Below are 27,310 nucleotides of genomic sequence, written 5' to 3'. Positions count from 1 at the left end.
GACAGAATTAAACACGTGATCAAATGTCTTACTATACGATTGGAAGTTAAAATCATTAAAAAATAATCGGGTAGAATATCACAAGAGAGTGAGAATAAATTGAAAATAATGCGACAGTTTTTCGAAAATTTGTTGTCTGGCAATAGACACGAGAGCCCGCAGAGCTCGAGTGGCTATTGCCCAATGACAACAAATTTGAGTAAAAATGAAGCATTATTTTCTTATTTATTCTTACTGTCGTGTGATATTCGTAAGATTATTTTTTAATACGTATATTATGGATATTTTCTTAAATGTGACAGTTGTCAAAACTAAGAAACTGGTTGCCATTAAACAGAAACAATCTACTTAAAAAAATTCTATCGGTAATTTTCTACAGTAGATAATTCTCAGTATAATTTTAATCTGATTGGACAGAATTAAACACGTGATCAAATGTCTTACTATACGATTGGAAGTTAAAATCATTAAAAAATAATCGGGTAGAATATCACAAGAGAGTGAGAATAAATTGAAAATAATGCGACAGTTTTTCGAAAATTTGTTGTCTGGCAATAGACACGAGAGCCCGCAGAGCTCGAGTGGCTATTGCCCAATGACAACAAATTTAAGTAAAAATGAAGCATTACTTTCTTATTTATTATTACTGTCGTGTGATAATCGTAAGATTATTTTTTAATACGTATATTATGGATATTTTCTTAAATGTGACAGTTGTCAAAACTAAGAAACTGGTTGCCATTAAACAGAAACAATCTACTTAAAAAAATTATATCGGTAATTTTCTACAGTAGATAATTCTCAGTATAATTTTAATCTGATTGGACAGAATTAAACACGGGATCAAATATCTTACTATACGATTGGAAGTTAAAATCATTAAAAAATAATCACTTTAATTTTTATTTCTGTAGCTTTCTATTGGTCAGAATCTCCTATGAATGAAATAATCCAATTTAATATTTTTTACGTATTTATTGAGTATGATAATAATATTTTGAGGGGTGTCAGAACTTCCTGGACACATTCGGAGCAAAAACCTAAGAACAGGTTTTCAAATCTCTACAATAGGTACTACAAGTATTCTTTTATTAGTTATTTTTTAAGTCGCATTTACATAAAAACATACCATTACAACTGTTCACCCTTTTCCAAAATCCAAACCTCACCAGTAAAAAGTACAAAAATAGCATCAATGAATAGTGTCTTTGTAACATTTTACAAGAAAACTAATTTTATGGGTAGTAACAGTCAGATTTGTTTGATTTAAGAGCTAAGCGAAAGAAACATGTGCTCGTAAAAAGGAGACGACAAAAATATGATGAGATCTCCACCAGTACCCACGGCCGCATCCGTTTCATTTCCTACCCAGGTGTGCGAATGTCTAATAAAGTTGCGTATGGTAAAATGCCAAGCTGTACCGGGAATTTTATTCAAAAAGTATAAAAATGGTATTAGATATAATATAAGCCCGTTTTATGGTAGGAGACTGTAGACTAGGGCATTTAGAACAAAAAAACACCGGAATAAATCGATTTTTAAACGCTTTTGTTTAGTTCAATCGTTTGCGTCAAATCTGTTAATTTGACTGCCTTTTCTTCAATGCAAATGAATGCAATTTTTCATACATATGCAGTTGCTGGAACAATACACGAATAGTCAATAAAATTTTTTTTATGTTCATTATTAAAAAAAAAAGATTTTAATGGAAAATGCTTAAATTCAGGGCCGGCGATAACGGGCCTGCAAGGGATGCATTGCAGGCGGGCGACCCTGTTTGGGGGCGCCGAAATGAGCACCTTTTTCTGCTGGTGTTACACAAAATCATAGAAAAATTATTTTCTTTCAATTTTTTCAATGCAATAGAATTTTATTCACGGCTCCAGTATGCGTAGTGTGTGACAAACACTCATTTTCAAAATGCTATGGATTTTAAAATTTAAAATCCAAATTTAAAATTAAAAATTTTAATCCGGAAAATAATTTTTTTAGATAATAAGAATTAAATAACTAATTACATTTTGTACCATTGCCAGAAGATAAAATATCTAAATATAGGTACCTAATTAAACCGAAGGGCGCCTTAGCTAGTATTGCAGGCGGGCGCCTTATATCCTAGTACCGGCACTGCTTAAATTCCCTTGTTTTTTACAATGTAGAAACTTGAAACTTTTAGAAATTGTAGCTAATTATATGAACTATACATAATTTCATTTTTTACGTTAATTGTTTACGTTCTGCTTTATAAATAAACAATAAAGTTTCAAATTTATCCAGTTTCTGTCCGATTTCTATCCAGTTTTCAGCGAAAAAAAGTTATGGCACCGCAGAGACGGAGACGAATGCTGCCCTTAGTATTGTCGTGAGCTTTGACTGTCCATAAAACGGAAGGTTCGACTGTTGACTACGCTGTCGTGAACTTGGGCCCGAAAATATTTGCGTAAGGACAGGCTTACGTTGCATTGAGCCGAGTGCGATCATTATCCATACAAGGGTGAACCCTTACCGGATACGGAAAATTCTTTAAGACTTCCACTTAGGTTCCTCCCAACGTGGAAGTCTTAAAGAATTTTTTAAAATTTTTTACATTCACATTAACTACAGACATGTTAATACAACATATAAAAAATAAAAAACTTTAATAATGAAGTCTATAGAACCATAAAAATGTAAAGTAGTAGATTCTTCCTCCTTCCTGGTCTGGTCAGTTTTGTCTTTGCTCCTGTATTTTTAAGCTGATGATGGCTCATGAAGAGCCGAAACGCGTCCTTATATGACCATTTTATTAATATATACATTTTGTGGTACTTCTTTGAATTTTGTACTTCCTGACCCCAAAAAACTTGAGAATAACAAAATTTGGCTCTTCATATACTGATTTTGACATGTTTTGGCATTTCGTGTACCGGATGGCTAACTAAGAATGGTCTTCGGATCCCTATTGTGGCGACACGCTTTAATTACTATTTTTGCTAATTTTAATTTTTAATAACTTTTTTCAAAACAAAATAATATGGGTCATATAAAATTCAGATTTAATATACATACAAACCAGATGCTAAGAAGGGTCCGTTAAGTTTTACGAAAGAAATGTATCCCTAACCAGATGTTTTTGGTGTGTTCAGTTTAACAAACTGAATTCCCCATAAATTAATTACCTTATCAGACCTTATGTCAATAACTCACTTTGGAAATGCATTCGAAGACGTTTCTTAAAACTGCAGAAATGTTTCAACTTTTAAACGCCAGATCTAATTAATTTATCGCCTTTCTGGCCAGATGGTAGAAACACAAACATATTAGCGTTTGTGGTTTTTTTCAGCCACAGCAGTCGATACACAACCACGAGTCGATTGACAACCTCCCGTCGGCAGTCACAGTCACACCCCAGCGGGCCTCGGGATAGGTCAACAACACACCCTTACGAAATATAAGCAAAACTCAAAACACGTCTTTTTACTGATTAAAATAAATAATATATTATTGAAAGTTTGTTGTGTTTACATTTATTTTAATTTCATTTAATTGATTCCGTAACCCACCAACGGAACACTATTAAGCTAAAAAAAAATTGGTTGTAGATCCACCACTAGATAGATGGGGTACTTAAAAAACAAAGAAAAAAGCAAAATATTTCCAGTGCCCTAAAGGACTTAGGATTTCTCCTAAAGGACACTGGAAATATAATCCTTCTATTCTTCTCAAAATTTTTCATGTGTTTTTCCGTTTTCAAAGAAAACCAGATTTAATATCCATAATTACTACCCCTTCACAGATTTTAAATTAGCTTTTTCTGTTTCACAGTGTTTTTAGATTTTAGTATTTTCCATACATTTCCGTGGCTTTCTTCCACCTTTCTAATCTATTTGTGCCATTTGTTTTCCGTGCGACTTCTAAGTTAGTTCATTTTTCCTTGAACTGAATGTTTCTTGTACTTTCCTTTATGATTTATTTTGTCTTGGGAGAGGGGAAGTACCTCATCGTACCAAATATTTCTACTTACATTATTCGTTAATTCCTAAAGAAAATATAATATTAAAATTGCGAATACTTATTATTTTAGTTTTTTGTTTTCTTAATCCGACCTAATGTTGCGCTCAGTTCCAATGGAAGTTATAATACAACATTGCAGATATATCAATCACCCTGAGTGTCTGGTGTATAATTATTTGGGTAGTGTACGTAGGTATACTATTGCTGGTGACTAACAAACCGGATTTTGATGCAAAGCATTAACAATAGTGATTCATACTGTAAAGGACATGCTTTATTAATTTATGATACATCATTTACATTACGGGATTACCTAAAAATAATACCTGTATAACATAACAGAATATTTTAAAATCCATTAAAACGCAGGAGGTTACAATAATTTTGGGAAATTTTAACGCAAAGGTTGGTGAAAAAAAAGTAGAGTTATGTACAGGTCGATATAGTTTGAGAAACAGAAATGAAAGAGATGATAGGTTAATAGAATTTTGTCAAAACTCAAAACAATAGTTTTGTTATAGCAAATACATTGTTTTATTTAAGCTGTCAAAGAAAAGACTATAAACGTGGAAGTCACCAGCAAATCAAGAAGAGAAAATTATAAGAAACCAAATAGACTATGGATGTACTAAGTAGTTAGAAAAAGATAAATTACCTATATCAGCAAAAACTTATCAGAATGCCGACATAGGATCAGATAACAATCCAGAAGAAAACTAAGTTAAAACAAGCTGAAAATGCGAGCATTACCATAACGAAAACTTTGTTTATTTACGTATTTTAATTCATAATATGGAAAATTGCTATTATGAAAAGTTTTTTAGAATTAATAATTATGTTTTAATGTGCAATTATATCATTCTAATTTAAATGTTATGAACTATAAAGGCACTTTACTCTTGATAGAAATTCATATTTTTATATACCTCGTATAAAATTAATAAAATTTTATATATGATGGGTAGCATCATAGATCTTAGAATATGAAGAGCTTTTTATGAAGAATAACTTTTCTTCGTAAAATTAAAAATAAAAGAGTTATAACTGAAAATGTTGTTGGTATCCATAATTTGAGAAAAATCTTCAAATATTTTTTTCCATTAGAAGGATGTAATTGCACATATCAGACCGTAATTTTTTATTCCAAATAATAATATTTCATATAGTCGGTTCGCTAAACTCAGACACAACTGGCTAGTGATTTTAGTCAATAATTTTGCCAATTTGGCAAAAAAAATTACCAAATAGTTAATAAGTACTAAATAATTAGTAATTTTGGCAAAGTTTGAAAAAAACAAAAAAATTACCTACTAAAATCACTAGCCAGTTGTGTCGAGTTTAGCGAACCGCCTATAATAACAATTTTCATTTCATAATAAATGGAACAGTCCATTTATCATTAAAGGTGAGGCCGTATACTCGTATAAACCTTTTTAAAGCTGTTAATAAATTATTGCTTTTAAAATACATATACTTACTCAAATTGTATTTTTGAATATCTTATTTATTTTATATGATAATTAAATTCACTATCAAATGTCATTGACATTTTATTAATACTTAATTTAAAATTTAGTTTGACATTCACGAAGTGTCAAACTCGAATGTAAATAACCTATGCTTTGCTTAACAAATCGAGATTAAAAAACTAGCCTACTTACTAGCAACGATTTCAAAATGGATTGTAACGTCACATTTTAGACTGTTAGGTCGATTATCTCGAAGACGGTTACAGATATCGAAATGCCGTTTTCAGATTTGGATTCAGAAGAAAAAACTAGATATGAATCCATCGATAAATCTGATCTGAGTATTGCAGGAGCTTCAATGCAATAACACACAGATTTTGCGAATTTATAAACGAAAAGTTTTCGTTGAAAACAAGGCTCAGAAATAGAAGAATGCCAGAAAAGACATGATAGTTTAACACGCACAAAAATTAAAGAATTAACTACTCACAGGAAGCATTGCGAGAAATTAGCTAAGAATATAAAATAATAAACACAAGAAAAATAAGAAAGTTACAGTATCTGGGACATATATGAGGAGACAAAGATATGAAATGCTAAGACTGATAAAACAAGAAAAGATAAGAGGAGGGAGTAGTATGGAAAGAAGGAAAGTGTCCTGTTGAAGAATTTAAAGGATTGGTTTAAATGCAGTTCTATAGATCTTTCCAGAGCAGGGGTAAATAAAGTAAAAAGAGTAATGATGATATCCAATTTCCGATTAAGACTTGTGCTCAAAGAAGACGGAATATCTGTAAAACAACTATAATCTATAATGATCATACTACTTGACAGAGAGTTATGGCTGCCGTTCACGGACTGCTGGGGCAGTTTACCACATAGCGTCATACACGGACAGCCCAAGTAGTCGTCGGCGACTGCTTGAAGCTGTTAGTGTACGGCCGACCAGTGGCGGCTCGTGACCTCAGTATGCGGGTAGGCGACAAAAAATATCCTACAGTTTGTAATACATTTTGAGCCGTCTTGCAATACTAAATGTAATCTATGAGCGCAACAATGTGTAAAAATTGCTTTTGGAGCATCTACTTTAATTTTTGATTGTAATCCGTTTAAAGAGCCAGCCATTACACTTGCACCATCGTAAAATTGAGCAATTTATTTATTTTTGTAATCATATGGCTCAAGCACGTTTGAAATTAAACTATATAGAGCGTCTGCAGATCTATTATCGCTAACATCAAAAAACCCTAAAAATCTTTCTGTTACCTGACCAACTTTGTTAACAAAACGGATTGTTAAAGTACACTGTGATTTTTCGGTTATATCAGTAGTATCGTCAGCTAGTATAGAAAAAAATTGACTTTCATTAATTTCTGTTGAAATTTCATTTTTTACGTAATCGGCAAGACAATCTATTAAATCATTTTGTATTGTTTTTGACAAACCCGTGAACACCCCTTCTATTTTTTAACATGATCCTGGATTTCCTGATCGCGTTTAACTACTAAATTAAAAATTTCTTTAAAATTACCCATGTTTGAAGAATTATGGCTCTCATCACGACCGCGAAATGTAAGTTCTTGTTTTGCTAAAAGAATTGTAACATCAATTTCTTCAACTTCTTCAATCTTTTTCAACTTCTTCATTATATATCTTATTAGATAGAGAAATATGTCCAGCGAAAGCACTGTCAGTAGTTTGTTTATTTTTTTCTAACCGTTTTAAATCTAAGCAATTGTTTAAATGTTCTTTCGAAGATTCATGTTTTTTTACACTAGCTGATAAATTTTTCAAATCTGAATATCCCTGACTCACCCAAACATTTTGCTTCAAATTTGAGAGCAACAGACAAGGCCAACAGAAAAAGTGAATTTTTAAAATAACTTCCGCTTAGCCATTTATGATTTTCATACCATACTGTTTTAAACGATCTCGAAAATGGTTGATTGTCTTTTGTCTTATCTGTGGATAAAATTGTTAAATTTTGTAAAGGCCGGCCCATTGAAATAATTACTAATCTTTCTTGATTTTGGCGCCTTGAAAAAGGCGTCTCGATCAAACTGCATATTACATCGTTTAAAATATTCATATTCGATGTCTAAAATTTTTCCACCAATAAAACTAACACACCTACGTTTCAACAACGTCAAATATTACTTATTTTATTTATGTATCAAATAATAATTTACTATTTGAATAAATTGATAAGTTAACAATTAACCTCGCTTTAAATTTTTAATTATCTATATAATCTAATAACACATTATTCAGTTTTCATAAACAAATTTAAATTGTCCTACCTAGTTTTATTCAATACTTAACCTACTAATAACAGCCAAAATCAAAAAACAATTATTTTAAAACAGTTTCACAAGACACAAGAGAAGCAACTGATAAAATTTTGTAGGTCCGGCTATAAGACTTTGTGCCTATCCGCCCGTTCAAAATCGTAGAATACGGTCGCTACGAGCAGACCTGCAGCAGGCCTGCTCGCGTAAACAGAGAGAGATCGCACGTCAATTCGGTGTTGGCGTCGTTCTATTTCAGGCTACGTTCCCGAGTGCCTGACCAAGGAGAATATAGAATCTATACAGTACTACTGATACTACAAGGAGCGTACAATAATTATAACTACGGAGAAAATTTTTGGATATTTTTAAAAATAATTTGGATAATTTTTGCTATTTTATTGTAGATATTGTGTCAAAATTTATAAATTACAATTTTGAAATAAGTAATTTATATTAATAATTTATATTATTGTACTACATTTGAAGAGGGTAGGCGGCGCCTACCTTGCCTACCCCGACGGGCCGCCCCTGCGGCCGACCTTAAATTTGTTTTGTATCTTTAGTTTTACACTACTTTTTTGTTTCAGATTGCTGTATTCCGGTCAAAATGTCGTCGTTTTCCTTTTCGTTTCCCATTTTCCGTAACCGGAACCGGCCTCTTTCTCTTTAAACCATGTTACAATCGTTAGAAGAATACATAGTAGAAATGGAAAACCGTAGTGCCATAGACCAATCCCATGCGGGAGCAGTCAACGAAGACATCTGGACACAACTGCAACAAAAGGAAAACGATCTGGTTTTAGCCGCCGAATTAGGAAAAGCACTCTTGGAGAAAAACGAAGAACTGAAGAAGCAGAAGGATGCGATGGAGGAGGAGTATTCGAAAAAACTAGAGGTAAGTTCATTTTTTTTTTGTTTGTGGATAGGTATGAATCACTACCAACAGTAAGCAAGTTTATAGCGAAATCGTGTTTCTTTTTTCATTATAAAGTTTGTAACACACAAACAATGGTCAATGTTTGATAGACACAAAATAAACGAGGCCACGTTGCTCAGAATATAAAGAGATGTGGGGGTGGTTCTTTGGATATTTCTTACTAGCGTATAAAAAAAATGAAGAAGAGAAAAATTAGGAGATGATACCTATTAGAGCTAAACCAGACCTATTGAATAGATAAAACGAAGAAAATAAGTTATAACAATTTTCCAAAAAGGGCGCCACCTTGTCTTTTCTGCAAGGGACAAACAAGGAAAACTCATCAAAATACACAAATTTTTTTTAATGGCATGGACTTTATATCATTTAGCCAGTCACAACATGAGGTACTTAGTATCATGTGTAGTGTGTGTGTGTTGAATAAGTGTCTTGTTACTTTGCAAAGTCGACGTCATTGTCTTTGCAAAGAGACGCTAATTGTATCCGAACGTCTGCGGTCCCTCCGGTGAGTACCGATCCCACAAGGACAGAAATTATCTTCATTTATTAATAATTTATAATAAACAAAGAATTCCTGACCCTGGTGAGATTCGAACTCACGTCCTTTCGGATATTTCGATCCAAAGGTGGTAGGCGCTCTTACTACTGCGCCACAGGGGTTTTTTTTATTGGCTTTAGGATTAGACCATGCGGTCAGAAACAAAGTAAATAGTACATACATAAACATAATATATATCTTATCTAAACTATCTAATTACTAACCTAAGTTAAGGTTATCTAAGTCTGACCGACCTTTTTGTTAAGAATAGATATAATAAACATTTTATTTTCAAAGTGAATTTTTGCTAAATTAATCTTAATAAAAATTTTGTGATAAGGACAAGGGTCACACTTTTCTCATTCAAGGATTTTTCTTTTTTCTTAATAATTATTGATTACCTATATACCCACCCCACACGGTAAGGCAGGCATGTAGGCAATCAAAAGGAAAGACATCATTTAAGGTTAGAAGCCTAATCTAGTCATTCTATAACTTAATTTTACAGTCATATAGGAAAAACAAAATAAAATCAAAAATACGTTTATCACTCAGTGCCAAAAGATACATAACATTATAGGGACCGTAAACGTTTAAACTTCTTAAATTTTTTGTAAGAATGTCCGACTGATGTGTGTACTTCTTACAATTAAAAAATATATGATCCAAGTCCGCCGTTTTATTGCAAATATCACAAAGATTGTTATCAGTTATTTTTATTTTGTATAAATGTGCCGGATAGCAAGCATGTCCAAATTTCATCCGAGATATGGTTGTTATGGAACTTCTCGGATAATCATAATTTTTAAACCAGTAATTTTTTCGAATATCTGGTTCTAGCAATGTATATCTTGTGCCTTTTGTCAAAATAAAATGTTTATATTGTTTAGACCATTTTTTATATAAATTATCCTTAGCAATATTTATTCTCTCATCTAATGTTAATAAGGGTGTAACATCTTCTCCCAACTGTATGCTTTCTTTAGTCACACAGGGGGGGGGGTTAAAATACAAGAAATTATTATTAATACTTAAGTCATCATCATCATCACGTAGCGCTGTAACCCTGTGTGGGTCCTGGCTGACTGTACAACTTTCTTTCAATTTGTTCGGTCTTCCATCAACCTAGGGTCAAATGGAATGTTCATTTTCCGGAGATCTGCTTGGATGCTATCTCTCCATCGCATTCTGGGACGTCCGAGTGATCTTTTGCCTGTAGGAATCTCCTCCCATACGAGTCTTACAAGTCTCTCGTTATTAAATCTGTGTACGTGGCCTGCCCATCTTAGTCGCTGTGATTTAATTTCTTGGACAATATCGGTGTTCTTGTAGAGTTCTTTTAATTCGAGGTTGGTTTTGATCCTATACTGGTTTGTGTTAATGTCGTGGTGAGGTCCGAAAATTTTTCGTTCAAAACGTCTGAGCTTTTCTTCGTTTGATTTGGTCATGGTCCACGTTTCGCAACCATATGTTAGTACAGGTCTGACGATGGATTTATAGATTTTGATCTTGGAACTTCTTGTAAGATTTTTTGATTTTATAAGCTTATCCAGTGCGAATAGACAGCGATTTGCTGATCGGATTCTGTCTTTTATTTCTTCAGTAACATCGTTGTCAGCTGTGATTACGGCCCCCAGATACTTAAAACGTTGTACTCTTTCGAAATTGTAGGTGTTGACCGTCACATTTTGTCCTATCCTGTCTCTTCGTGTCGTTCTATTTATACACATATATTTCGTCTTTTCTTCATTAATCCTCAGCCCTACTTCGCTTGTTGCTCCTTCCACCTTGTTGAAAATGGCCTTTGTGGATAGGATGGAGTCTCCAACGGGATCAATGTCATCTGCGTATGCTAGTAATAACTTGGGACCTTGAACCGATAGCAGTTCTGTTTTTATTTCGGCCGACCTCATGGGTTTCTCTAATACAAGGTTAAAAAGTAGTGGATATAACGCATCACCCTGTTTGAGTCCACTGTTGATTTCGAAGCTGTCAGACAGTTTATTATTTACACGTACTTTTGATATTCCACCCTCCATACAGACTTAAGTCATCCGAATGAGTTTCTGTGGTATTGAGAACTCCGCCATGGCATTCCATACTTGGCTTCTTTCTACGCTGTCATATGCCTGTCGAAAGTCTATGAAGAGATTGTGTATGGGTCTGTTATACTCACATCCTTTTTCTAGAAGCTGTCTCAGCGTGAATAGTTTATCTATTGTGGACCGTTTGCCCTAAAACCGGCTTGATACTCTCCTAGGACATCTTCAGCATAAGGGGTCAGTCTACTAAAAATGATGTTGAGAGGATTTTATATGCCGTGTTTAAGAGTGAAATTCCTCTCTAATTCGCGCATTTTGTTTTGTCCCCTTTTTTGTGGATGGTCACTATGATGTTTTCCTTCCATCTTGCTGGTATCCTTTCTTCTAACCATATCTGTGTTATTAATTGGTGAATTTGGCGATGTAGTGTTTCTTCACCGTATTTCAGAAATTCGGCTGGTATCTCGTCCGTACCCGGCGCTTTGTGATTTTTCAGCTTATTTAAGGCCTTTCGGGTTTCTTCAAAAGAGGGATTTTCGACGGGCATGTCTACCTCAGTCAGTACCTACATAAAATTATTTTGTCGCTTTAATATTTATTGTGAGAGCGAAGTACATTTTCCAGCTACACATTACGTATTTTTAGAGTAATACCGTTTGGAGCCTAGAAATCCCTGAAACGTCACTGTTAGAGCTTCCCGAAGTGAAACTGAAAACATACGACAACGTGTAGAGCATTATTACGAACTTTGACCTGCACCTACAACATCCATTTCTTTCTTAATTGCCGTGAGGTTTCCTAGAGAATTTACGCCGTTTATTTTCTTTTATCAGCTGTGTGAACTTATGAAAAATTGCTTACTCATCGTTACGGATGGAACGATAATTTGTAAGTTATTAAGTTTGTAGTGGTCACTCATCTAAAATGACGCTTCTAAATGTCTAAATGCGTCTTTATATACCAGAAGAGGTCAACAGGTTTTATAGTCCAAAAAGTACAAGATGTTGATTTTAGAAAAACATATTCTTCAGAAGACTACAGTATGGCCATTAATTATTTCAAAAACTATAAGAGACACCAAATTATTCAGTGCTGACTTCAGTATTGACTTACTTGAATATTTTTAAAACTTTTTGGACAATTATCACTGTTCGGGAATCCTTATTTCTTTATTTTATATTGAATATCATTCTAATATTTAATTTATTTCGGGTAGAATAAGTTTTAGATAATTTAATAATTATATTTAGTGGCTTTTCTCTGCCCTCTTTAAAAATGATGCAGAATAACCTTGTGTGTCTTCTAATTTAAATAAATGCTCAATATCAATTTTTACTCATCTACAAGCACAAAAATCGCTTTGCGCATCATGTACAAATGGACATGCTCCGTTGAGTACCTTAAGGACAGAAGGTACGACTACGACTTCACTTCTAGCCTTCAACGGTGAAAGAACTCCCGAATTCCGAACCTTTCGTGATTTGACGGTACCGTCGCGTCGCACGTGCATCGTGAATTCCATGGAAAGAGTCCATTAAAAAAGAGCGGCGATGAATTGAGTAGTCACCCTTGGGTCTGCATAGTTTACCAAATCCCAAAGAACACTAATTTTTAAGGTAAGCGATTTGCGCATAGCTTGTGGACCCATATTTTTTTAAATAATTTTTTTTTCAAGTTAGTTTTCATATGTCCTACAGTTTTCACAACAATCACACTTCTTTTGATATACAGAAAAAATCGGGATCTTCACTAAAATTATATCTGATTTGGAAATACCTCACAGCACGTTCTGAAAAATATCAATTTTGCCAAGAAAATACACAGAATTATTGGAATCATATATTTCACATAGAGTTTTTAAGGTTAAACAAGGACAAGCCTACTGGAAACTAAAAGAAATCAATGCAGCTGTACCACAAGGTAGTGTCATAGGATCAGTCCTATTACCTCCTATTATACATTAGTGATATCCCTGAATTAAATCGTAACACAATAGCTACCATTGCTGATGATACTGCAGTATTGGCCTTAGGTCAGTGGTTCTCAACCTGTGGGGCGCGCCCCCCTAGGGGGGCGCGCTTTCAGTAATGGGGGCTGTGAGCATATCAAAGAAAAACCACCAACAATATTGACTAATTTACTAAAATAAAAGCAAAACAAAATTCTGACAAAATGAAAAATAAAATACACATGAACACTGATCAGGAGCTATAGTTATAAAAGAGCACTGAATACTAAATTAATTATCAACAAATTTAATTTAAATTGAGGGTCTAGATTCAAAACCGGACATTTCCACATTATATCATTCTGAGTAAACTAAAAAAAACCAATTTACAACTTTACTTTTCCCTATATCAAATTGAAGGAAAAGTCCACTTTTGCATCTGAACCAATTCATTCACACTGAATTACTACTAGGACCTGTCAAATTTTGGTCTTTATCAAATTGTTAATATATGGACGGTTAATCACAGACTACAGAGGTGTATTCAACTAATTTTGACCAAAAAGTGGAAATGTCCGGTTTTACATCTAGACCCCTCAATTATAGACTTCTTTGGGCCTGTTTTGCAGAGCAAAGTTTATCGAAACAGGGTGTAGCATAAGAAATAGACGCTGTCAGTTATTTTTCTGTATTTAGCTGTGATCTATATTTGGTCTTCAAAGCAGCCATCGCGGAAAATCCTGTTTCGGAAAGGTAGGATGTTGAAAACGGTAATAGTATACGGAATGCTTTGGTTTTTAGTGCAGAAAACACCATACTATTTTTTGTCGAAATACTCAAGGTAAATTATTGGTGCATAGATATATTGTTATTGTACGAGGGGGGCTCGGGAAAAATAATTATGGAAAATTGGGTCGCAAGTGGTAAAAGGTTGAGAAACGCTGCCTTAGGTGAAGACCATGAAGCAGCAGTCAGAAAACTACAAGCCTCTGTTAACAGACTTAACAACCTGACTAAATGCAGGCGAATTAAATTAAATGAAATGAAGTCAGTGACTTCATTTCACGAAGTCACTTTCATGAAGTCATTTTAATTTTACAAATAAGAAAAAACAACACAGTCCTTTTAATGAAAATAATACTGAGGGTATATTCGGATACCGCAAAATATTTGGGTATTACATTAGACGCTAGGCTACGATGGAAGGCCCATCTTGAAAAGAAAAGATAATAACTAAACATCAAGTGTAAAAAATGTATTGGCAATTGGGAATCAACTCTGTCAGCTATGGGGTTGTGTTAGGAAGAGTAATTTATACATCATCCAGCGATTCCAAAACAAAGTACTGAGAAGCATTGTAAACGCTCCTGGCTACTAGGGGAATAGTGACCTCTATAGGGACCTAGAAATGGATACTGTTAACAAGACCATTGAAAAATTTGCCAAGAGTCACGAACAACGACTTCATCAACACGTCAATGTTGAGGCCATCCAGCTATTTGACAACACGAATCTAGCTAGAACACTCAAGAGGAAGAAACCCATCGAGTTAGTTAAGTCAAAAGCAGAGTATAGTGCAAGTGATGGTACAGTTAACATTTGTGCAATAAATTAACAGAATATAAGGGATACTAGTGAGTTTGTCCTTAGTCTTAAGTTTTTAGTAACAATTTACGCTTGAATAAAGTGGCTCAAATATAAAAAATGGGATCTAGAAGTCAACATTAAGAAAACTGAAGCCATGTGTATTGAAGAGACAAAGCAATCCATTACATTAGACGATGGGGTAGAAATTAAACACTGTGATGAATACAAATATCTGGGCCTGAAAATAACTCAAGATGGAAGACTCGATGCTGTATTAAAAAACACAAATAAACAGGGTAGAAAAGCCATATCATATCCAAAAAATCGGGATGAATCCACGATGAATGGCATTCTGTGGGAACAAACAATAATATCTAAAGCGAACAAACAGCTCATAATATAGAACACCATATTTAAAAGTGTAATCACATATGGCAGTGAAGTTTGGCCACTGAAAAAAAGAACAGAGAAAATGTTACTAGCAACAGAAATGGACTTCTGGAGAAGAGCAGCATGCAAATCAAGAAGAGATCGGATACCAAATGAGAGAATACGAGAAATAGCGGAAATCACACATACAATAATTGATGACATTAAAACAAAACAACTAATATGGTACGGCCATGTACAGAAAATTCCAGATGACAGGATTCCTAAACAGATTTTGACGTGGACATCACAAGGGAGAGGGAAAAGAGGAAGACCGAGAAGAAGCTAGAGGGAGGGAGTAGAAAAAGAACTATAGTAAAGAGAAATCCCTCCAGGTCTATGGTTAAAGAGAGAAGAATGGCGGTTAGGAGTTAGAAGGCGTTGGAGATCTCTGTAAACTAGTGTAAACCGATAGTAGTGGTATAAAGTTGCTCATTGATCATATTGTTGTAAGAGCTATAAAATGAAGTGCAAAAAATGGGTCTTATCCTATGCTGTTATGTTGCTGCGCGATATCTTACAGCTCAGTTTGGCCATCCACTACACCAGCGTTTCTCAACTTTTTACCCTTTACGACCCGATCTTCCATAATTATTTTCACCGCGCCCCCCCCCCCTCGTTCAATAATTTTGACAAAAAACAGTAAAATCTTACTTTTTAGTATTGAGTGCTCTTTATGATTATAACTCCTATTCAGTGTTGATGTGTATTTTATTTTTTATTTTGTCAGAATTTTGTTTTGCTTTGATTTTAGTAAATTACTTAATGATGTTGGTGTATTTTTTTATATGCTCACGCCCCCCCCCCCATTACTAAAAGCGCGCCCCACAGGTTGAGAATCGCTGCACTACACTCACCGTGTGACCCATTTTTCGCGCTTCATTTTACTGTTCTTGCAGCGCTGTAAATTGTTGCTTGTCTAGCCGTAGCCTAAGCATCTTATAGGTGTTTAAAAAAAGAAAAATTACGAAATTTCTTTTATTATGGTTTTATAATCTCTTAACTAGATACTTTAGCTACCTATGTATGTGCTCATGTCATAATATAGCTTATTATTACTTTCACAGTTATAATATCTCTAGTCTCGATTTAGTCGTTAGCACATATTTATTAAAATGAACAAGAAACACTTCGAACGAAAAAGAAATGATGCAACTGCTGCGAATTGATTTCATTAGCAATGGTTATCTTGAGGATAATAACTGGTTTTAAAGCTAAACATGTAATTTGTAGGAAGTTTAATACATAATTTTGATTGAAAACAGCCGATCGGTATGTATTAATATAGGAAAAGAATGTTGCTAGTGCTACGTGTTTATCAAGCAATAGTGTTGCACACGGTGATATAAAGATATTTCTTGAGAAATTTTTATAAGTTTTATACTTTTGAAAGTTATGGGAGTGTAACATTTTGTTCTCATTCGTAAGGCATTTATATTTATGTTGTCACGACTGTAAACTTTACCAAACTCTCTCCTTCTGAACATTGAATACATCAACTCCATAGACCAGAAATTTGATCATTTTATCATTAAAACATTAGTTAAAATCTTTTATAAAAGATATATTTAATTTAAAAATCCAAAGAGTTTGTCATCAATGCTGTTAACAGGAGATTCTTTTTCGTTGTGGATTTCATTTTATCATTGTTTACTTGTAAGTATGTATACAATACTTCTTATCCGATTCAAAGGTTTACTGTAAAGAGACCGAAATCATTAGACCGAAAGCAGTAGACCGAACTCATTAGACCGAAAAGAACTTTACCGAAACCTCACTAGACCGAACAGTAGGAGACCGAAAATCAGGAGACCGAAAAGCATTAGGTACATAATACAGGGTGCTCAAACAGGATTATAATCTGAGCAAGGGTAACATCAACCTCACTTCACCCTTTATCCATAATGGTTGTTATCATAATCATTAAATTCAAATTAGAAGAAAGTAAAATTTACCCTTAATTTCTTTTTACTTGTCGCACTAAAAGAGATAAGACAAATGTAATTACAATTAAATGTTATTTGGATGGGTATTAGAAATAGTTAAAATGGTGTTAACGTCATTTAATTTATTTTTACCTTCACTAATTTGTTTAACGGATGAAAATCATTTCATATTCAGTACAGTACACAGTCTATATAAAATAATACAAAAAACATAATAAACAAAAAGAAAGATATATACAAAAAATCTTAGCATAATTTACTGCAATCTTTTTTAGGGTCTCGGTGAATTCGTAACTATTTTAATCCCCTATCCTAATTACAGGCCAACTCGTAACTCTGGCGCGCAGGTAATTCTTCGATAACCCACTAACTACCGGTGAATTAGTAACTTTCATTTTTAAGTAATGTTGATAATTTAATACCGGTATTCCAGGTATGTACCTGTAAAAATTACCCTCTTTGAAGGTGGTGTAAAAGGTATTCATCATTTATGTATTGTCTCTTGGAAGAGTTACTAGAGAAAATCCAAATAAATTTTGTGAAAATGACTGAAATTCTTGTAACATTTCAGTATGTAACAGATTTCGTAATGAGTGCACGTGGGTGTAAGTTATTGGTGGTAAATAATTTTAAATTTCAATTAAAGAAAGTGCTAAAAAGTGGAAAACATTTATGGTACTATTCTGCATCTGGTTGCAAGGCAACCTGTTATACCGACGGAATCATACGGCCTGCTATCATACGGCCCCTATTCTCATTTAAAAAAATCATCGATTGCGTCATCACGGCCAGTGATGGTATACATGTCATACCATCACTAGTACGATATGTATACCAAAAAATTAGAATTTATAAATAAAAATCAACCTATTTCGGGATTTATCTCCAGAGACGCCCATTCTCGAGAAAATGAATTTATTCCAACTCAAACGTCCTCACTGTATTTGTTTATAAGCCAAATAATTGTTTATAACTTTAAAACAGTGCTGAGGCCGCTTAGATAACCCGATTTTAATTCTGTAAAATGTATTAGATAGGTAGAGAGCCTCTTTATATGTGAAAAAATTAGCAAACTTCTAAATGGTCTACTTTCTGTTCAGAAAGTTTTTAAAAAATTTGAACTTTTTTAAAAAAATTTAGATTGCAAAATTATTATGCAAAATCTATCAGGTCAATTTTAATAAAATTTGGTGTACGATTTAAGTATGTTTTAAGGATTTTCTATGCGAATTACGAAGGTTCTAAGTGCAACTAAAGTTGTTGAAAAACACTGAATAAAATGAGGCTTATTTTGCCCCCTTATTTTGTATTTATTGCTATTTTACAGAAAGGGTAATAATTTAATACATTTTTAACTAGTCGTATATCATAAAAAATTCAATTATCTTTATTTTAATTCACTACGAGTTTGCTCCAAAATGAATCGTTTTAAAGTTATAAGCAAAGAATATAGAAAAAAATTAATGTTTTTCGAAATTTTTAAATATTTTAATTTTTTTATTAATGTTCCGGGCATATTTGAGAAGGAGCATAAGTCAATTATTATTATTGAGGTTGTCACCTAACTTTATCTGCAAAAATCCGAATTCCACCTCGCACATCCACAAATAGACGTTTTTTTGCAGTTCCGCCCTGGTCTGCACATATAATATTGTTTCAATCAAAAGAGATTTCAATTTTTGTTATTTTTTTATAGATACATATAATACACAACATGTTTTTAAGCAAACCAAGAACCATTCGCTTACATAATAATATACTATATGCCCCGTGTTGGCTTAATCCGTTACTGTTCAAATTTATTTCTTACCTTTTAACCTAACAACCAACTATGGTATTAGAATTAAACAATGGTTTCGAATTCACCTGTATAAAGTTGCGAGTTGGTCAGGTAGTAAAAAAGTTACGAATTGGCCGGTTTACATTTTGATTTAAAAAAGTTTTTCATTAAGAGTTACGAGTTGGCGCGTGTCCCTTTTTTAATTTATATACCATTTCGGTCTAATGCTGTTCGGTCTAGTGAGGTTTTGGTAAAGTGCTTTTCGGTCTACTGCTTTCGGTCTAATTGTCGTGTACCGATTCAAACTATGTATAACTATGTTCAGCTGAACTAACTTTTCTTCTTCTTCGTTATTGATATTTTATGGACTTAGCGGTCTTTAAAATGTATATTCTTCTTAATATTCATGTTGTGAATGGTTGATTGACATATAGTCCATGTCATTAAAAAAACTATGTATACAAGTTTTTCACGAAAAAAGCATTTTTTGTAACCTTTAAATGAATAAGTATAATATTGTTATTGCGGATGATACATTGTTTCATCTTCCTACCTAGTGAAATTTCCTACTTCGTTTTAATCTTAATAAAAGACTCTTTCTTCTTTTTTAAATACTCCTCAGAAAAATCATGTCCTGAAACTCCTCAAACAATAATAAATTTGAACTTGGAGATGTAAGACTTCATCTCACTAATTTAAAGCCACGAACTGTACAATTATGTATTGGTATCAGAGAATCTCTCATTAGGTAGCCTTAATTGTCTATTAATTCTTGATTAATAGCAAGCTGAAAATTTGTTAATAGCTTAACGGTGTCTAGTCGGACAAACTTTGATGTACGGGAACACTGGAACAGGGGAAGTTTTAATTGTGGAACAGTTTAAAAATTTAGAACGTCAGATTACGAAAACGCCCCATGTATTTTATCGGGCAGAACTTACAATTATTGATTTGTTACCGTTTCAATAAACTCTCATGCAAAAATCAGACTATTTATTACCAACATGATTCCTGTCATTTGACATGTTCTTCGTGTTAGACTTATTAAAATGCCCAGTTGGTGATAAATAGCAGTCTGATTGTTGTATGAGAGTTTAATGAAATGGTAACAAATCAATTGGAAGTTCTGTCCGACAAAATACATGGAACGTTTTCGTAATTTGACGTTCCAAATTTTTAACCGGTTCCACAATTAAACCTTCCCCTCTGCCATTGTTCCTATACATCAAAGTTTGTCCGACTAGACACCATTAAGCTATTAACAAATTTTCAGCGTGCTATTAATCAATTTTTTTGGTACGCGGGAACCAGGCCTATAAAGTATGAATAAAAGTTATATGTTTCTATTTACCAATTATTGTGCAAACAAAGAATAAAATAAATTTAATAAATGAAATATCACATTGGGAAGGAAGGATTGCATCAACTGATGAAAAGTTTTTTTCTTAAATAGACTTAAACGAATCGAACACATTTAGAAAAATTCGACATGGGGTTTACGGAAACCAAAAATATCGGTCTACAGGCCAAAAAGATTTGAGAAACACTGATCTATACCAATTATCTCGAAGACGAAGAGAGATATTTAAAGAGAAATGTTTCAACATATTTTATTTTACGAGCATTAAATGAACAATCTAAAATTAACTAATTTTGAATTACAAGCCCGCTTTTTATAATTGACAGGCAACGTGGTTGCCACATGGCTGCATGCACTTAAGATTTAAATCATCGCAACGTTTCTTAGCACACAAGTACTTAATCCGCGTCTGAGGTCCTTATCAACGCAGATATTTTTTCTGTGTGACTACTTTTAAATCCATGCAATGGAACCGATTCTTTGGTAAAAGCTTGCAGCATTTTTGTTGTTCTGTCTTTTATTGGCCATTCCTCTAATAGTCCAGGGCGCATCTGTTTTGAGATGGACGTTGAGAGGTGACTCAAATTTTTTTGCAGAAATTGCTTGAAAATAACTCAAATAATAATATTTGAATTATCCTCCCACTCTAAATGGTCCGGAACATTGTTAAAATAAGCAAAATGTCAAAATATGAAGGAAAAATTCGATTTTTTTATTGGTTTTTTGAATATAACTTTAAAACTGTTCCTTTCTGAGAAAAGTTGTACTGACATAAAAGTTGCGTAATTAAATTTTCTACAATATAGAATTGGTTAACAATTTAAAAAATAGTCACTCTTGCTGCAAAATAGCAATAATTGCAAAAAAAAAACATACAAAAACAAGTATTCGCATTTTACGTTTTTCAACCTTTTATGCTACACTTAGGACCTTCATATTTTACCCAGAAAAACTTTATGATATAATAAAACAAGACTGTAAATTTCATTAAGATCGGTTTAATAGATCTTGCAAAATAAATTTTGCAATCCAGCTTTCGCAAAAAAATTCATTTTTTTTAAATGTTGCAAGACTAAAAATAAAGCAGATAGCAAGTTGAATTTTTTTTTGCTTATAGAAGTGTACTGTACCTTTCATTTGCAATTTCCAAAATTAAAATCGATTAACTACCACGGCGTCAGGAATTTTTTTAAAGAAACATTAATTATTGGTGCTACGCGCAGTACAGCGGTGTTCGATTCACACAAGTTGATTTCCACCAAAATTTCCTCCAATTTTTATCTAATATATTATTTTCTTACTCTAGATTTTGATATTTTGTTGTATTTTAATATTTTAATTCCACAAAAATCAAACTAATTTTATTAATGTTTGTGAAATATTGTATAAACAATTGCATATGTTTAAAAATAATAAACTTTTATTTTTTAAGTTCAAATATATGAACAAAGAAAGTTTTTGCTAAAAAAAGTGTTATTTCAAAGGATAGAGTAAGTGTTTTTATTTTGCAATAAACAAATTTATTTATTTATATCGAAATATAATAAAAATTGAAATGTATCAATCATTATCAAAGGTCATTGGAATGCCCAATCAGAGCAAACTATTCGCTGTCCTGCGCGTAGCACCAATAATTAATGTTTTTTTTTTTAAAATTCCTGACGCCGTGGTAGTTAATCAATTTTAATTTTGCAAATTGCAAATGAAATGTACAGTACACTTATATAAGCAAAAAAAATTTCAACTTGCTATCTGCTTTATTTTCAGTCCTGTAACATTTTGAAAAAATGAATTTTTTTGCGAAAGCTGGATTGCAAAATTTATTTTGCAAAATCTATTAAACCGATCTTAATGAAATTTACAGTATTGTTTTACTGTATCATAAAGTTTTTCTGGGTAAAATATGACTGTCCTAGGTGTAGCACTTGTTTTTGTATGTTTTTTTTCGCAATTATTGTTATTTTGCAACAAGGGTGACTATTTTTTAAATTTTTAAGCAATTCTATGTTGTAGGAAATCTAATTATACAGCTTTTATGTCAGTACAACTTGTCTCGGAAATGAATACTTTTAAAGTTATAATCAAAAAACGAAGAAAAAAAATCGAATTTTTGCTTAATTTTTTGACATTTTGATTATTTAAACAATGTTCCGGACCTTTTTGAGAGGGAGGATAACTCAAATATTATTATTTGAGTTATTTTCAAGCAATTTCTGCACAAAAATTTGGGTCACCTCTCAACGTCCAAATGTACTAATATTTTTACAGATGCAGCCTGGTCTATAAGTAATAGGTACGTAAAAAAATAATGACTGTGGTCCTATTACATAATAATTATATATGACCTTTCTTTCTTTTGTATTTTGGATTGTTATTCTTTCGTAGAGGGTTTCGTTATGTGAGACCTTTATTCGAAAGTAATTGTAGCTTATGCTGTATTTTATAATTGTTCAATTTCACTTAGGTAATACAAATATTTTTGTTATCACATATCATATAAATACGTTCGGATTCAATATGCGTGTCTTTGTAATGACAATGAAGTCGACTTTACTAAGTAACAAGACATTTACTCAACACACTTACTACACTTTACAATTACGTGGCTAAAGGTTCTTTACCAAGGCCAGAAAAAACTGCCCCCGTTTTGTGATTTTGTTAAATCAACTTACGTTGCGAAGCTGAGGATGTATCTCTACTAATGAGTTTCTTGCAATATTTTCGAGGTTATCGCATCTTGAGGGTGCAAGATTTCTCGCATTCTCATCGACATCACCCACTCATTACTTTTTAGGTCTTCCAATTGGTCTCTTCCTCTGCATTTTTGCATTCAACAGTTTAAATAATTGATGAATGCGACCGTTACTTGATGGAAGTTCAGTTTATCTAACAATAAAACACTGAAAACTTATGTTTTCTATACTTCCACAAAATTTATTACAACTATGTGACTACAGCTGTTTCGGCAGAGTGCCTTTCTCAAGTGATTTAGTTTACAATGGTTTGCCTATTTAAAGTCTTTAACGGAAGAGGTTGAGGAGTGGGGAGCTGTTTGTCTCGAGTTGGTCATTCAAAATTATATCTGTATTTTTCAATTTATTAATTTCCATAGATTCTAATAAAGATAGCTTAAGGCCTCTATTTTGAATATGCAGAATTTGAAACTGTTCATTAAAAGAACAGTTCTAGATCATAATCATTCTTTTAATGAACAGTTTCAAATTCTGCATATTCAAAATAAAGGCCTTAAGCTATCTTTATTAGAATCTATGGAAATTAATAAATTGAAAAATACAGATATAATTCGGAATGACCAACTCGAGACAAACAGCTCCCCACTCCTCAACCTCTTCAGTTAAAGACTTTAAATAGGCAAACCATTGTAAACTAAATCACTTGAAAAAGGCACTCTGCCGAAACAGCTGTAGTCACATAGTTGTAATAAATTTTGTGGAAGTATAGAAAACAAAGTTTTCAGTGTTTTATTGTTAGATTCAACAGTTTTTTTGGAAGCCTGTTTTCTTCCATCCTAAATACGTGACCTGTCTATTGAAGACTCTATAGACGGGCGTACCTGATTGAGCAATGATCTAGGTTTATAATTCTTTAGGCCACATTTGTCCCCTTTTTTGTGTAGGAGTATTACTAATTACTAGACCGTAGTTCCAGTCGTTAGGGTTTTCGCTATTATGGAGATATCTACTAAATAGCTCTGTTAGCATAGGAATTGGATAATATTCTCTACGGTTCTGTATTTTGTTTATCTCCAATGACTTTACATTGTTTTTCAGATGATTTTTTTTTATTTTCTGCAACTCTTCATGCATCTATAACTTCGGATCTACTGACGATAAAGACCTGGTCTGACTCTAATTTACTCTATTTTAACGTGGATAAGACAGTAGCATTATCCTATAAAGAAGCTCTTCAACCTTTGTCTCTTAATAACAGCCAGATTAGTACCGTTGATTCTGTAAAATTTCTTGGTATTTTTTTTAGATAACAACCTCATAAATATGGTCCTTTCATATCGATTCGTTAAGTAGCAAACTCGCCTCAGCTTGCTATGCAATAAGATCTCTTTCAAGGAAAATCAATTTAGCATCTCCTAAAATAACATATTTTTCGCTGTTCGAGTCTCATCTTCGATATGGTCTTCCTTTTTGGGGTTCTAGTACAACTGACCAATCAGATGTTATTTTTAAATTGCAAAAAAGAGCAATAAGATATCTGTTTGGCCTCAGAAGAACTACGCATTGCAGAAGTTACTTCAGAGATCACGGAATTTTAACACTTACATCTTTATATATCTAGAAACGGTTTGTTTAATTCGTAAACACTTTCATGTCTTTCCAGCAAGACATAATCATCTCTACTCCACCAGAAATTCAACCTTTGATATTTATTTACCGATCCCGTCCACTGAGTTAGTAAAGAAATCTATATTATATTCAGCAAAAAAACTCTACAACTATCTCCTATTACAACTTAAATCTGCAACATCTTTCCCAAAGTTCCGTAAAATGATAAAAACCTATCTATCTAAAAGACCATATTATTCAATAGAAGAATTTCTTAATGAATAACTAAGAAAATTGGGTTTCATACGCAGTAGCTTAAACTTATTAGTTCCTAATGTTGATTTTATTTGTTGATGTTCAATTTGCAATTTATATAAATTTTGCAATATATTGTTTTTGTTTTTGCTTTACTTTAATACTCTTATATACTGATATTGATGATTTATCTAATTCTAGTAAATTGTATTTTCCGCAAATCGCCAGGAAATTTTGACATTCCTGTCAAAATTTCTTGAAGAAAAAGTCAGGACTTCCTTACTGTAAGGAAATGTCATTTCCTTACTGTAAGGAAATGATATTTCCGTACAGTTGTTAGTGTTCTACATAAATGATAGAAAACATTGTCAAGTTTGACAATTCAACTTCAATACGTTTCCATAGTAACCCAAGTAATTTTATTAGGAATTTCAAAGCACCATTTATTTGGGAATAAAATTATCGCGTTTTTTTTAAATCAATCAATATCTGTCGAATTTTAAACGATTTGCGGAAAAATAGTATGTTTACCTCGTAGGAAAAGCCACATTCCTGGACTCTGTGTTGCTAAGTCTCGGCTTGCGCCTCGACTTAGCAATCTTCACAGTCGTCCAGGAATGTTAAGCTTTTCCTACCCGGTAAACAATGTACTATTGTTATCTTGTTACTGATATTTTTTGACTGTATGTAAGCTTTGCCCATAACATTGTAAAATTTTCAGTGACGATAAAGCCTATTTCTATTCTATTCTATTTCTACAATTATTGTTCATACTCATGTTTATGCCTCTCTATACGTTAGTTTGTATTGTGTTGTCACACTTTCCTGTCAAACTTTCATGGTATTCGTTGCTATAAAAAATATAGCTTTTATCGTTCTGAATTAATTACAAAACTTACATTCTCGTCAGTAATTCTTAACTTAGTACCTACTTACTTTTATTTAAAGTTCCGATCGTCTAGAGAAAAACCTTTGTAAAAACTTTGTAGTGTTTACCAGCTTGGTTATTAAAGTCAATGACTCCCATTACGTCTGGTAATGAATGAACTGGTAATCCAGCGTGACGATAATTGATGCAATATATAAAATGATATCTAGTTAATTGTATCTCTTAACATAATACCGACGCATGCAATCTTTAATTTATAAAACAGTTATTGTTTATACTCAAACACTGATAGGTATTCCTACCTACGATCAGAAAATATTTTTTTCTGTAGCCGCGCCGAAAATAAAACTTTCGGTATGATTTATTAAGAGCAAACAGTAGCGATCAACAGGTAGCAACAAACGCGTTCCAAGATTGCGACTCTCATTTTGAATATTGTGTCGAGATATTTGGCACACATTTTCGTAATATAATAAAGAATGGCGGTACAGAGCCCAATTTCAGAAATATGTTAGTATGTGGAAATTACTCTATAACTAAATAAAAGATTGAAAAAAGGAGCCTGTACCGCCATTAAGAAATACAGAAAAATACACTTTCTTCAAATAAACTTTTTATCCCGTGCCTAGATTTTGTGTCACATTGGAACTAATAAAAATCGATTTTTTTATAACAAGAAATCGAACGTCACTGACTTGGCAACATGTCGAGCCTATGTGTTTAAAAATTATTGTTTTTGATAGTATAAACGTCACTGTCAGTGTCGAATTACCGACGCACTGTTGCCTCACTTTTAAAAGTTCGCAGAACTTTCGCAATCTTGGACCGCGTTTGTTGCTACCTTTTGGTCGCTATTGTGTGCTCTTAATAATTATTTTTGCATTCGATTCATGAATGCGCCAGGAAACTTTGTGACCCCTAACCATGAGATAATATTGAAAAACTGCATACAAAAAATGCATTCTTAAAGGCCATATCAAACAGACAATAAAAAACAATCAGATCTCGTCAATTATCGGCGAAAATTAGTTCAATTTTGTTGCTCGGGGGTTTTTGTGGTCGCTGAAAACGAGTATGATGTCGCAAGTGATCTCCGGAGTAGTTTGTGCCCAGGCTACGTACAGTTTACCTCGTCTTGTGGAGTTTTCGGAAAATTCATTAAAAAATTAGGCAACAGATTTTTGGGGTAGGTAACGACGAATATGACGTCGGAAGTGATCTCCGGAATACCTGGTGCCCAGGGTACCTACTGTTTACCTTGTCTTCTAGACATTTCGGCAAATACATTAAAATACTAGTCAAAAATCATTACTTGAGGGTTTTTGGGTCGCTGACGACGAATATGACATCGGAAGTGATCTACGGAGAACCTGGTACCCAGGGTACCTATTGTTTACCTTGTTTTCTAAAGTTTTGGGCAAATTCTTTAAAAAATTAATCAAAATTTATTACTTGGGGAGTTTTTGTGGTCTCTGACGACAAATATGACATCGGAAGTAATCTCCGGAGTACCTGGTACCCAGGGTGCCTACTGTTTACCTCGTC

At 33.1% G+C, this 27,310-nt stretch overlaps 1 protein-coding gene across 3 annotated transcripts in view; it reads left to right on the top strand.

Moving 5' to 3' along the window:
* LOC114326599 (bicaudal D-related protein homolog) overlaps positions 1–27,310 on the top strand; it is a 198,324-nt gene that overhangs the window by 7,777 nt on the left and 163,237 nt on the right. For all 3 annotated transcript variants that reach the window (XR_007697378.1, XM_028275014.2, XM_028275013.2), the window contains exon 2: positions 8,341–8,648. Coding sequence is in view for 2 of the 3 variants with exons in the window: in XM_028275014.2 (XP_028130815.1) it covers positions 8,427–8,648 (222 nt within the window). In the remaining variant the exon portion in view is untranslated. The remainder of the gene's footprint in view (positions 1–8,340; positions 8,649–27,310) is intronic.

The sequence above is a fragment of the Diabrotica virgifera genome, chromosome 3 (genome assembly GCF_917563875.1).
Source record: "Diabrotica virgifera virgifera chromosome 3, PGI_DIABVI_V3a".
Lineage (NCBI taxonomy): Eukaryota > Metazoa > Arthropoda > Insecta > Coleoptera > Chrysomelidae > Diabrotica > Diabrotica virgifera.
This window is presented reverse-complemented; position numbering and strand designations above follow the sequence as displayed.